Source organism: Branchiostoma floridae, chromosome 11 (assembly GCF_000003815.2).
Source record: "Branchiostoma floridae strain S238N-H82 chromosome 11, Bfl_VNyyK, whole genome shotgun sequence".
In the NCBI taxonomy this organism is placed as follows: Eukaryota; Metazoa; Chordata; class Leptocardii; order Amphioxiformes; family Branchiostomatidae; genus Branchiostoma; species Branchiostoma floridae.
The window spans coordinates 14,178,447-14,192,510 of record NC_049989.1 but is presented as its reverse complement, the minus strand read 5'-3'; the positions used below and the strand labels follow the sequence as shown (position 1 = coordinate 14,192,510).

Sequence of the window (14,064 nt, the reverse complement as noted above, 5' to 3'; positions counted from 1 at the left end):
CTGACCCTCGATGGTACTCGCAACGATCCCATCCTCGTGGTGACTTTGTTCCGGTCCTCCTAGTGCGTCAGGCGTTTTTTCCAAGGAACCCTTGTCGAGGTGGAAACGACGTGCAACATCCTGCCGACAACGCCAAATGTAAGGAAACGTTGATGGTATCGATGTTCCCCTGAAGTACCAGGTTGTTGCAGAGGGTTTTAGACGCCGAAAGCACAGAAAGACAAGAGACAAAAGATGACGCGTCCAGACACTTCTGAATCCTGAACTCAACTGACTTTTATTTGATTGTGCGAACGCGTTCCAAACGCGTTCGAATACCCCACCTGCGAACGGGCGCAAACGTCGCTATTCGACGTCGAACACTCGCGCCCGTCCGCAAGCGGGGACATGGAAACTGCCGTTGTACGACTTAGAATGTACTTTTCTAGGACTTGTAACATATGCTTGTAACGCAGAATTGTACCCTTCCTACAATCACACCAATGGACGTTGGTTTCAAATTGCAATATTTTCAATATATTGCAGTTTAAAACTACCATCTATCGGCTTCATGTGCCTAAAAACCCTGTTTTGAAAAACAACGGATATAAGGCTACCCCACGGATAAAGGTGAACTAGCGTTATCCTGCTTTATACATTTGTATTATGTCCAGATCATATATGTGGCGTCCATTGGTTAGTATGCAGAGCAATGCTTGCAATTTTCAGACGTGTTTTGTTTACGTGTCAGGGGCTTTCACCTTTGACCTATGCATGTGTAACTAGAAGTTAGAATAATTTGTAATGTATGTCAAAATAGGATGACTTCTGGTCCAAATGTTGGGATGAAAAAAAAATTCTGTCAAATTATACCATTTTTGAACTAAATAAATGTCGATTTTTGTTCATTTGTCCACCACCTAAAGATTAAATTTCCAATCGGATCATCCGAAGCGAATCTCATTTCTCTGCCTGCACCAAAAATATGCATGAAAACAAAATCATTTTCATGTTATGTATGTATCAAATTAATACCTGATAATGTCAAATGTGAGCTCTTACGTGCAACTCATGCAGACGACATCTTTCAACAACCATTAAAAAGCTCGCTCGAAGACGCGACGTCGCCATAACAAATTATTTTTTCCCTCTACAAAACCCGTTATTCTCACACCATCCCCAATCAGCTACTTACCTGAATCGCTCCTGGGCTGGCCTGGGTTCTTATGATTTCCATTCCTCGCTACAATGTGTCCGATTTCTGTCGAAGTTCCCTGGACAAACTCATTTTAAAAACACCACCTTTGTGAAGAAAATCACCAAAATGGTGACATCACGGAACGGCAGGTCGGCGTGACGTCACTGTGACGTTTTCCACCCATCATCCCACAGGGCCGACTAGTCCATTGTAGATGAGGGGGTTACAAAATAACTGCCCTCGGGGCTTTTTCAGCACCTGTACCTTGACATATATTATAAAGAGCATCAACGTGCATAAATGTAAAAATCTTCTATTCATCATTTTGCTATAGTTGTATCTTAGGACGAAAAGGACTGTGATAGTGTCATCTTACTGTTTATTAGTCCTTTTCTTTAGGGAAGATGGACATTGTTTAGCCTGACTAAAATCACGCTCCTAGCAGCCAGCCCTATAGTATTGCTGCCGCCCTAGGAGGGTCATTAACCCCAGCCAGAGAGATTGTGTAAACACAGGCTAGACATTGTTGTGATAAGGTAACCTTAAAGTGTGAGTCTGACTGACACAATCAAAACTTGAAAACTAAAAAGGTATCAACTTACAACGAAATAATTCGATGTTACATTGTTTTTTATTATATAGTTTAACAATTTTCTGTTCTGTTCACATGCATATGTAAATTGATCAGCCTCTCCAGCTCTGTCCTGCCACTTGCTACATCATGTAATGAAGACCATAGGGTGTCTATTCCATGGTTACAGCTGTCTTGCCCAGGTTATTGACCTTACTTGTTTGGAATGAAAGAAGAAGAGTAAGAATAAGATGAGGAAGAAAGGGAACAAAAAGCAATTTCCTTTATGAATATGTTACCCTTCAGTGTTCAAAGTCATAAGTCAAGACCATGGATTATATAATCACTTTATTTCCTCCACAGGTAATTAATCTGGAAGACCATCTAGAATCTTTCACCAGGTGTATTTCTGCAAGTCTGAATGTAGAAACTACGCCCTCTAGTAATACACCTCAAAACTGCAACAACTACGGTTGATTTTGTCTTATTGCAGCAAAAGAATAGCCTGGTATCCAGCCATATTATAGCTCCAGAGTCTCTTCTGTCCTCTTTGCAAATATTGCGAAGAGGACATAAGAGACTTGGGAGCTATAATATGGCTGGATATCAACCTAGCAAAAGAAATCTTAGCATAATAAGCATCATCATTTTCAGCCCTTTTTCAAATGATATGCCATGCACGCATAACTGTAGAGCTCCCATTTTTGCCTTTATACCCAAGCCTTCAACAAATCAATCACTTACCCTAGCCTAAACCATGAAAACTTAATCTACCACAGTACAATGTCTATTCACACCACACTTCAGGTTCTGTAAGCAACATCTGTGCATACAAAATACCACCACCATGTATACTACATGTACTCACAGGTATAAATAGTATAGAAAATGTCACATTTTTGGTATACAAATGCACATAACAGCGAGATGCAGCATAAGAGAAAACCGTGAGTGGATATATTCCCACTTAGCCCAGTCTGCATCTGCAGAAAAATTTGGTACAAACTTCCAGTCCTCTGTGTACAATATCAAATACTGGTACTTTTCCACTAATAGAATTACATTATACATGTATGTTTGTCATACACTGTATTCCGTTTGCACAACTTGACAAGGAGCTTTTATATAATATAAAAGCTCCTTGGTTTGCATCAAAGTCTACGAAAATACCTCACACTTGTATGGTAAAATCTCGCTGTAAAAGTGGTTTAAAATGTAAAGGATTAGAGCATGTAGCATCTGCTTGGTATCGGCAGCTACGACGTTGTTAGTTTGTCCACGGGAATGTGGCCGCTGTCCCCCAGCGCCTTCAGAACGACCCTGCCATTGGGGCGTACCGTGAGCCACGTGATGCTACCGTGGTTCAGACTGATGCGTAACCAGGCTTCCGGCGGGAACTGCAGCGCTCTGATCAATAAGGCGGAAGAAAAAATATTCATCTTCAAGAAAGAAGTTTACTGTCATACTAATATCTAATAGCCTGGGAACCATCCGGATAGTACGTTTGTGAAGATTACATACGGATAGTAGTATTCTGAAAACTGAATTGAACTGTGTAGTATTCGACATTTATTATACACTATATACAGTCACCTCTCTATAATTCTGTCTGTATGGGAACTTTGACATATGGAATACTAAATTCTTGTCAAAATTTTAACTGATTAATTGGTTCCACCCGGGTAGTAGTTTGCTCCTAGATCCTATGTTTGCTTCTGCCACCAAAAAAAGTTGAAATGATTAACTTTGTGCTGTATCCGAACAGGTGCTGGAACACCTGTTTGTAAGAGCACTCTACAACCCATTCCTGAACTCACTCATTAACTGACTTAACCACCAAAAGATGAATATACAGTTTCCCTGATGGGTAGCAGAAGCGAGCATAGGAGCAAACTACTTCCCAGGTATCCAGGTGAGGCTAAATATCTAAAGGTACCTACAAAAATTAAGATTGGTTTAAAATGTGGCAACAACTATATACAGTCTCTACTAGCAAGGTACAAATGTACATCTAGTACGTCTGCTGTTTTAACCTGTCAGAAATTGTATCTGTCGTATTTCTATCAAATAACTTTTCCAGTATTTCTACCACCTTAAGTACATGTTGTTTATGTAGTTAAAGCAATGAAGAATGGCACCATGTGTGTACGCATACATACCTACAGACAAAGTATCGTATGACGTTGGCATGACAGACAAAAACTTCGTAACTGTCCACGGTTTGCTCTGCGTCCGCCCTGTGGACATACTTCCTGAAAGCTGCCTCAATCCGAGCACCGTCCTCATAGAACTGCTGCAACACACAAAATGGTCACACTCCTACTAACCTTAAAAACCCAATCACCTGATGATTAGTACCTAAAACATGCATCTTTTTAACTGTCAGGGTTGTCTCCAGGTTTCAATTTTTTGTCCCACTCATGGTTTGAGAGCCCATGTTGTTGATTTTCCTTTGTTAAATCTGTCTTGTTAAGGCCACACCAATCTAATTTCTTGGTTCACGGATTCGCTCGCTCCTATTTTTTGGAAAAAAAATAAAAAAACAAAAATTACCACTCAACAAATTTTCACCATTAATGAAACCATTCATTAGCTTTCTGGTGTAGCAAATTGGCCTTTATATTATAAGCTTCTTAAAGTGTGGGTACAGGTGCTGTTACTGTACAATAATAGTGTTTTTGTACTTTTTTCAAGCTGAAAACTTTTTTCTTTATGTTTTGGATTAGCCTTTACCTTTACCCCAACCATTTTACAATTTTTATTTTTATTCTTATTTCGCCCGCTCGCTCCATATTTTTTATGAAAAAATCCGTGAACCAAGAAATTAAATTGGTGTGGCCTAAGGTTATGAAAATACATTTTCCACAATTCTAATGAAGTTGATAACTTTTGGCGGGATGGGATGAAATTTCTCTCCATCCCAACAAGCAAAATTCTGGGACAGAAGGACGGGTCATGGAGACAGCTCTGGCTTGAGGAGCCATGCCTTTCGCAATTTCTGCTGACTTTCAGCACTATTGAAGCAATATATTACCACAATCATTGTGAATGGTTATCATAGTAAATATAGTAAAGACTTCACACTTATTTCTTTGCTTCGGCTGGGGATGTTCCATGGATAGGATATTAGATAAAGAGAATGTCCCATGGCATGAGAGCGCCACACCACAAGCAGATTTAAGAATCTTGCAGCTATCAAAAAAAGGAAGGATACATCCTACAATGTACATATGCAGCCTGTACTCTTCAATACAAACCAGGTATGTTACACCATGAGGGAGTTTACTGCTTATGCAATACAAAACAAACAAAAAACAAACAAAAAAGCAAAACGTGTCCTCTTCACTTACAGAAGGTTCAGGCCTCCAGTGGCCGATGGGTGGTTCAGGGGGGATGGGTGCGCCCTCCCGCAGTAACCCGCAACTCTTCAAAGGCACCTTGGGAAGAAAACCTGAGATGATCTGCGCTGTCTCCATCGCACGTGTCATTGTGGACTGCATGATGAGGTCAAAGTCACCCAGCTCCTTACTCAGCTCCTGTAGCCTTTTTCCAGTGAAAGTTGCTTGTTCTTTACCTATATCATGGAAAACAAAAAGGTACTAGTACTGTATATGGTGGTGCTTGTTAAGGAAATGATACTCATTGAAATGCTATTTATCATTCAATCAGTGTCAACAATTACTATTCCTTAAAATGCTATGCAGTGTTCTAGGTAGCAAAGGATTGTGGTAGTGAGGTATTCCTACGCTGTGATTTGAACCCCTATGCTGTGATTTATATGTAGGGCCTTACACTATCTTTTAATCAGCAAAGGGATGATTTTTTCTGGCTAGAATCCTGTGAGGCTAGTAATATAAATAAGTACATACATGTAAATACATCATCTACATTGTCTTTACAATGTGGGTCTATGTAACAGAATCAAACTGATCAAATCAACTAGAAATGTAACATTTGCCATGAATATACATATTGTTTGTTGCCAATCAATACACATGTTTTAGCTTTACATGGTCTAGTCTAATGAACTATTGCTCTCTTTTTTTTTTACTCAAACACATTCATAATCATATATATATGGTGACCAGTCCCCTAAGCCCTGCCCTATCAGTAATGTAGCAATGCTATATATATATTACATAATCAAATGCCATAGGGTGTCTGCCACTTAACCACTTAAACCAGTAACAGTGGTGACAGTGGCATGGTCCAGGTCATTGACCTTAATTGTTTAAAGAAGAAGAGGAAGAAGAAACAGAGCAAAAACAATATGTTTACCTTCACCAATGGGAAACATATTCTTTTTGCTCCAATTCTTTTTCATTACTAACCATGGTAACAGACTAACAGTCGTCTGTCCAGGTCATTGACCTTATTTGTATGGAGAAGAAGTGGAGGAAGAAGAAATGGAGCAAAAACAATATGTTTCCCATCTGTGAAGAGAAATATAACAAAACAACAAATACAACCTAGCCCTGTTAGTATCCTGCCCTCATCGTTCTTGGGACTCATGTCATACTGCCCATGTCTGATGAAGATGAGGTGTCTGTTGGCCTTGGACTTGACTGCCTCAACCTTCACGTTGTACTCGTTGGAGTCCTTCTCATCTTCTGTCTTAGGGGGTTTCACCAGGCTACTGGGCTCACGTCTGAGAGTGAGTGAATGAGTGAATGAATGAATGAACGAACGAATGAAAAGATAATTCTTTATCTATTTGTGTGTTATTGGATAAATATGGTGCTACATATTATCTGAATTTTGGGCAGTTGGATTGGAAATAACACTTCAATCTATAAGTTCAAAATGACTTCTACAAATGCAGACAGATAAACTTTGATACTATTATAGAAGATTGTTCAAGATTCAATTCATCCAGACAAAGCATTTTATTCAAGTTCTTTTAATTTAATTCAGGTTTGCCCTCTACAAGTATGAGCTATACAGCGCCCAAACGCAATGTGTAATTGCAGCAATTACCAAATTTGTGCACACTGAAAACTGGTTTGTCAGGTTGAGATCTAGCTATGCTAAATGTCTAGACTAAGGCATGTCAAGGTAAGCCTATTACTAGGGTAACCACTGGCTAGCTGCCATAGTATCATGTCATACATGAAATATAATGCCTTGGTGATTACAATAACAGATTCTGGACTTTTGCAATGATTAGAAATTCACTTTATTTATATAAAAAAATTCGGATTGGATAGGGGGTTGGGTCAGGAATATCTGGATTGTGGACAGGGGGATAGGGTCAGGAAAATCCAGATTGGACAGGGGGGTCGGGTCTGGGAAATCTGGATTGGACAGGGGGGTTGGGTCAGGAAAATCTGGATTGGACAGGGGGGTTGGGTCAGGAAAATCTGGATTGGACAGGGGGATAGGGTCAGGAAAATCTGGATTGGACAGGGGGGTTGGGTCAGGAATATCTGGATTGGACAGGGGGGTTGGGTCAGGAAAATCTGGATTGGATAGGGAGGTTGGGTCAGGAAAATCCAGATTGGACAGGGGGATAGGGTCAGGAAAATCCGGATTGGACAGGGGGGTCGGGTCTGGGAAATCTGGATTGGACAGGGGGGTTGGGTCAGGAAAATCTGGATTGGATAGGGGGGTTGGGTCAGGAATATCTGGATTGGACAGGGGGGTTGGGTCAGGAAAATCTGGATTGGATAGGGGGGTTGGGTCAGGAAAATCTGGATTGGACAGGGGGGTTGGGTCAGGAATATCTGGATTGGACAGGGGGGTTGGGTCCCCGGGGTGGGTAAAAATAATGAAATAGGACTGGGGACGGAGGGGTTGGGTACAGGGACAGAAGCTGGATTGAGATCTCTTCTCCACCCTTAATAATTTTTTGGAACAGTCCACAAAAAAATTATTTTTTTCATAGAGGAGATTCGGTGCAAGGGCAGGTAGGAGCTTCTTGCTCCAGTTTGAACCACTCACTCATACTCTAGAAGCTCCAAAAACATTAAAGGACGCTCTATATATTCTAATTCCACAAATATACCCTACCTGTCCCAGTTCCAGTCCCATTCTACACTAGGTTTGAAGTTGGTGGTCCACGATGCACGGAGCGTCGTTCTGTGCCGGTTCTCATAACCCAGATAAATTCCGAACGCCACCGCGCCGACACCGCACACTACCCTAGCAGCCCTGCCGTACGTCGAGGGAGGCATGGCGAGGAAAACCAGACGAGGGTTGGCAAGAGAATTGCTGAAAATGTAGCAAAAGTTGGAGGAGAGATCTCTTGAACTACCCGCTCCAACCTTCGAGACGTCTCTTTGCTTCCGCACATGAGCGAGGACCCAAGCTGTCTCCTGCATAACGATTTTCAGTGCACGAACTAATGAACAAATTTTCCTCAAAAACACACTTTACACATCTGTTTCGTACAAAACGTACCAGTTTTTATCATTATCAATTATTTGTGACGTAACAAATTGATAAAACGTCGTTGAAATTTAATTTATTACGTCATAAGTTGGTGCTAATTTGTGAGGCAGAAAGTTGAAAACAGCGAGCAGCTAAAGTAGGTGGGATACAAGATGGCCGACGGAAAACTGAAAATTTGACAAGTTCCCCCAAAATATTAGATTTCCACGAAATCCTGGCGACATACAAAAACAGATGGCTAACTTACTGGTGTACGTCGCTATCCTGGTTCCTGTCCTGTGGATTTTGTCCCGGTAAGTGTCACGGTTTATATAATATCCCATTGTGACATTTTGTTTATCTCATCACGTACAAATTAGGTCTTAGGTCATAGTGACCCCGTTATAATTTGCTTGGGCAACGATATAATTAAAGGGTCGTGTATAAGATATAGCAGGAAAACTTAAATGCAACGAAGCTATCACTTTTGATTTTGCCTTACTAATGCCATTGGTCAGTGAACTTCATACTCGACCTTTGAAACTTCATTAATATTTACAAATACGTCATGACATCTTTTCCTCACTATGAAGATGGTTCATAACTCATGCATTTTTACGTCGTTTGAATTGCAAGTAAAAAAACAAAACAATTTTGTATCCTCTTTGAAATCCCCACCTCTTCTCATTACTTATAGTTAATAAGAAATCTGAATCTGAAGCAATTAGATTATATTCTTGTCAACCATATTGTTGATAAATATTATGAAGTCATACAAGTACATGTATGCATACAATATATGCATACACATGCAAATTGCCTATTAAAGTATTGAAACATACACAAAGGTCTGATTCCAGTATTCTCTTTCATGCATCCTGGCTACATGTGAAAGATCTGGATACCATTCATCACTCATGAACAATTTGTTTACAGTAAAGTTGTGTCTATATTTAATACCAGGTGTATTTTGCCAGCCAGTAGGTACCCAAATTATAATATGAGTAATGAGGCTGTTTAACGTGGTCGAGGCACCTCCTCGAGCACCGGACCCCTGTTTTACATGTACGTCCCTCCTGGAAGACGATTTCGTGGAAAGCTTTGTGAGGCTACAGCAATCCGGACGTCCTTGGTTGGGGGTCTCTCATCCAAGAACTGTCCGGACCGCGCATTGCTTAACTTCTTAGATTGAGGGATTGGGTGTACCAACGGGCCACGTGGCCGTAGCCATCATTCTTTTTTTTTTCTGTTTTACCCCAGGGTCCTGGCAGCCCTTCTATCCAAGCTCCTGTCATCCAAACTGAAGGCAGATGTGAACATTGAAGGCATCGGGTTCTTCTCACTATGGGGCATATCTATCCATTCCAAGAAGTGGTGCTTTGTGAGTACACAATACATTGTATATGCAGATGAGGCCCCTTTTCAACTATAGACAGTGATTGCTGTGTGACTACTAGTATATAGTTACCGCCTGCCTCAGTGGACACTGACATGCGGCAAAGTGGATGGATGGATACAGTGACCAAAACTGAACTACTGTGACCTTTGATTTAACAATTGAAATACACTAGTAATTCAATACGTTTAAAGATTAAAGAGTGTGATTTAAAACACAACAAACCACACAAAAGTGTCTTTATGATTTATTGAGTGATAAGTCAAGTCTTTCTTGCTCAATGGTTGTCTAGCAGTCACAGCCTGGGAAAGACTGTTGTCAATACTTGAACTTTGATTGCTATTACCAGTTATTTGTTTGGTTACTGAACATTATGTGAATTGATCATATTCTGACATGTTTCAGGAAAATGCATTTTTGTCATGCAGTGGTGATCTCTATTTCTATTTCTTGTACACCCTTTTTGTTGCCTTTGTAACAATCCTACAACTTTATTTTGATTTCTTTCATTGCACAGGACGTTGACCAAATATGGTTGTCCTGCAAGGTGTTCAAACCAGAGCTCACGTAAGTGCATGTTACTAATACACTGGAAATCTGCATTCCTATTATTATGGCCAAACAAATAGATCCAATTCCTATGTAGTGAAATGCAACAGAATGCTTACAACCTTTTTGTTTGTACATGTTTTTATTTTCTATTAACAACAATTGCAGTTTGTGTCAGTATTTAAAAAAGTTGCATGAATTGCATAATTTTTGTCATGTTATAAAGGTAAGACTAACTTTGAAATATTTGAAAAATAACAGCACAACAAATCTAAAAAATATTACTTGATTTTTATTTGAAGTTCCACTTTATACATGCATGTACCTACATGTGTATAACAACTTCTACAACCATGCGTCACCGAGGGTCTTTCTTAGACACCACTCCTGTTGGCTACTTTCAGACACTTCTTTGCAGTATGTGTTGGGAATGTCAAAGTGGAGGTACTGAAGCAGGAGGGACCAGGGGGACAGGAGCAGCCACAGAGCACAGCCCAGGAAACAGGTGAGACCAGGGCTCTAGCCAGCGTCTGTCCTTCCGTTTTTTTGCCACTGGGGATGGACAAAAATTTTGCCCATTACGTCATTTGTGACGGACAAAAATCGGCATGTACAGATATCTGTCCCTCAAAATAAGAAAATAGCATTTCACAGGGTCTAGATTTCCAAAATGTGCACGCACGCACACACACACACACACACACGCACGCACACACACACTCAAACACACACACTCAAATGCACACTTGGACACACACTCAAATGCACACTCACACACACACACACACACACATACACAAACACACACAAATTTGTAACTCCCATGTCACTCTTTCTTCCCTCTTCAATTCTATTTTAATACTCTTTTATGTTATGTATGAAGGAGGAAGAGGTGTTGCCATGACTACCATTGCCTTCATTGGTACAAGTCTTTTCCAGGTGGGTGGAGATAACTTGTGTTTCTTTATAGAATTGATACAATTACACATAAACTGTCAGTGTATAGAAATACATGTCTTAGCATTGCTGATATTGGTAAGAGTCATAGCACAGGGTTTAACAAGTTCTCTTAATTCACTTGTCATATCGGGCAAGTACATGCAAAATTTACTTGCCCGAACCAGCTTTCTGCTTGCCCCAACATTTTTCACTATGTATTTTGATGTGCAGTGATGGAATTCTTTTATTATTGGCTCTATTTTTCTGTGTTGACCAATGCTTGATGCGGTAATTGTGATAAGCAACAAGTAGATCAAAATCTCATGGAAAAATCTTACTTGCCCGATTGGACAAGTGGGGAAGGCCATTCACTTGTCGGTGGACACTTTCACTTGCCCCGGACAATCGGGCTAGTAGACTTGTCCAACCCTGTAGCATAAGACTGTACCCAAAGAGTCCAGGTTACCATCCTTAAACGATACATCGTTAAGTCTATTAGCATAGACTGTACCTGACAAGTCCTAGTCAAAATCCTTAAACAGCGTTGTGATCTACCTGTCCATGTAGCTTGTTTCTCTGGAACTGGAGTCTGTGCTGGTGACGTTGTCAGACTTCAAGTTGGTTGACACGACTTCCCAGCTGAAGGTCTCCAAACTCAGAGTCAAACCAGATGCAGAGGATGACAGGTAGGACAATTTTTATTATCTCCGACCCAGAGGTGTTGCCAAAAATTGTAGAAAACAAGTTGAATCACAAACATTGCAGGGTACTGTAAATGCAATTAAGTTTGCGGGGATTAAAATTCGCGGTAGCGGGAAAAAAGAATTTTTGCTGTGGTTTTCAGTTCGCGGTACCACCATGCACTGTAGTCTATTAGTATTACTGCCATGAAAAAATGTTTGTGGTGGCTTTAAATTTGTGGTGAAGCGGCCACCATGAAAACCGTGAACATTAAACCACCGCGAAAGTTTCTGCATTTACAGTATTTACTTGTTTTGGAACCTCGACAAGTGCAATGTATACTCAGTGTTTCTGTCAATAGTACATATTGTCATTTCTGAATTCCTATCTCATATGCTGACATGGTTTCACTCTGTATTACAGAATCAAAGCTGACATGAGTGTAGAAGAAGTTGCTGTGTCCATTCAGAAGGACAAGAAGTATCAGAATGTGAGTACAATATTTACATGTACAAAATGCAAACCCAGCAGTTTTTGTGTATGGTTCTTCCTAGCTGGAAATAGAAAATGAAAATCTCTATGTATCCATATAGCCTGTATACAAATGTAACTGCCCTTTAGTAAAACACACCAGCTTCATAGGCACGTGGCATAGCAGCAGCGCTAGTTAAAGAATAACCTGTTCTAGTTGATATGATTGTAAAGATGTTGACTCTCTGAAGTTTTATATTTCAGGTCAGAAACCCCACACTCGTGAATGCATCCTGCAAGGTTACGTTGTCTTTGGATGTTGATATACTAGCCAAGTCACCCAAGGTGGGTAACATACTTTCATTCATGTTGTGGCAAGAATGGTACTATCAGATCCACCCCGGAGCCATAGCCAAAAATCTTCTTGATAAGCTTAGTGCGGCACATCAATGCAACAAAGAGGAAAATTGGGACATGTTGGATTGTTATACTTTTCTTCATATGTTTTGATGTATAATATGTGTGGGTGGATGGTGTTCAGCACCAAGGACAATTTTTGCGTGAATGATGTTCAGCACCAAGGACAGGTAAGTGTGTGTGTGTGTGTGTGGATCGTGTTCAGCACCAAGGACAGGTATGTGATGGGGATGGTGTTCAGCACCAAGGGCAGGCATGTGTATGTATGTGTGTGGATGGTGTTCAGCACCAAGGGCAGATATGTGTGTGTATAGTGTTCAGCACCAAGGGCAGGCATATGATAGTTCATTTTTTTTGCATTTATTTTTGATTCTGTATTATTTCCCTCCATGCAGATCTTGGACTTAAGCATCAGAAAACCAAAGATTGAAGTTCATGAAGGTAACTACTGTAAATTCATCTACTTTTGTGGTTTTATTCAGTGGTTGGAGGAAAAAGGTTTTTGTAGTGTGTTAAATTTGCACTTCAAATGATTCTGTGGTACAATAGTCATAAAAGTGATATAATATTCTAATATTTGCAATGAAAGTAAAAACACGGTAAAAGTCTCAAGATTCACAGTAGCATATTGGGGACAGGCAACAAACATATTATGACTTTAAAGTCTTGGATGTACCTGTGAAATGTAGAATAATAAAGAATTTAGTTTGAAGTTTGATGGTAAAATTTCATTCTAGGTCTACTGACTGCAGTTCAGCACTTACACGATAGGTCACTGTCAAAAGAATTCCAGGAGGTGCCAAAAATTGGTAAGTTTAGAAAGTTGTAAGATATATTAACGCTAGTTCACCTTTATCCGAGGGGTAACATATATCCGCTGTTTTAGAAACAGGGTATTTAATGTACATCACTGATTATCAGTCGATGGATGGCAGTTTCAAATTGCAATACAAACTGTATTTTCACAACCGCCTTTCGGCAACATGATATCTCAACATACCAACGGATATAAGTTACCCCACGGATAAGGGTGAACCCGCGTTACATGTTTCGTCATCAGTATGGGTGGATCAGATAAATATTATAGATAATCTATTTAAGAAGATTAAACATTCAGGTTAACAATACGAGGGGCGTGCAATAAGTAATGGTCCTGACCCACTTCCAGTTGTCTGATCTAAAAGAAATTTTGTATGTGTAATAATTCATATCTCTATGGGTTATGTTGCAAAAGACAGCTCTGAACTAATTGTGGTTTCTGATTTACTGGTGTTTGAACTTAGTCAGGTGCGAAATGGACCAGGTGTGAAATGGAACCAGTTGAGTGTCGCGCAGTGATCCGGTTTTTGTATTTGAAAGGACGCACACCAAAGAAGACTTTTGATGAAATAAATGAAACTTATGGTGATGATGCCCCATCATATGACCTTGTAAAACGCTGGCATCCTGAATTCAAACGTGGCTGGAAGTCTGTGGAAACAGCTCCCAGACCTG

The 14,064-nt window shown here is 40.2% G+C and overlaps 3 protein-coding genes across 6 annotated transcripts in view; 1 reads left to right on the top strand and 2 right to left on the bottom strand.

Moving 5' to 3' along the window:
• Positions 1–1,403, bottom strand: part of LOC118426759 — an 11,560-nt gene extending 10,157 nt beyond the window's left edge. Inside the window, exon 1 of the mRNA XM_035836317.1 lies at positions 1,175–1,403. Coding sequence (XP_035692210.1) covers positions 1,175–1,216 — 42 coding nt within the window. The 5' untranslated portion in view covers positions 1,217–1,403. The remainder of the gene's footprint in view (positions 1–1,174) is intronic.
• A 671-nt stretch (positions 1,404–2,074) lies between these two features.
• LOC118426760 (serine/threonine-protein phosphatase PGAM5, mitochondrial-like) lies at positions 2,075–8,121 on the bottom strand. 2 transcript variants are annotated; one of them, XM_035836319.1, is made up of 5 exons: positions 7,758–8,121; positions 6,218–6,396; positions 5,099–5,322; positions 3,908–4,038; positions 2,075–3,155 (listed from the first exon to the last, which is right to left on the bottom strand). In XM_035836319.1, the coding sequence occupies exons 1-5, from the start codon at positions 8,066–8,068 to the stop codon at positions 3,005–3,007; spliced, it is 996 nt and encodes a 331-aa protein (XP_035692212.1). In that variant the 5' UTR covers positions 8,069–8,121; the 3' UTR covers positions 2,075–3,004. The 2 variants fall into 2 exon arrangements, with proteins under 2 accessions (XP_035692212.1, XP_035692211.1); XM_035836318.1 differs by having other exon boundaries at positions 3,908–4,041; positions 7,758–8,119.
• Positions 8,122–8,245: 124 nt separating this feature from the next.
• Positions 8,246–14,064, top strand: part of LOC118426758 (protein KIAA0100-like) — a 71,318-nt gene continuing 65,499 nt past the window's right edge. For all 3 annotated transcript variants that reach the window (XM_035836314.1, XM_035836316.1, XM_035836313.1), the window contains exons 1-10: positions 8,246–8,431; positions 9,378–9,498; positions 10,031–10,080; positions 10,467–10,567; positions 10,946–11,001; positions 11,569–11,687; positions 12,106–12,172; positions 12,418–12,498; positions 12,966–13,011; positions 13,308–13,379. In XM_035836314.1, coding sequence (XP_035692207.1) covers positions 8,373–8,431; positions 9,378–9,498; positions 10,031–10,080; positions 10,467–10,567; positions 10,946–11,001; positions 11,569–11,687; positions 12,106–12,172; positions 12,418–12,498; positions 12,966–13,011; positions 13,308–13,379 — 772 coding nt within the window. In that variant the 5' untranslated portion in view covers positions 8,246–8,372. The remainder of the gene's footprint in view (positions 8,432–9,377; positions 9,499–10,030; positions 10,081–10,466; positions 10,568–10,945; positions 11,002–11,568; positions 11,688–12,105; positions 12,173–12,417; positions 12,499–12,965; positions 13,012–13,307; positions 13,380–14,064) is intronic.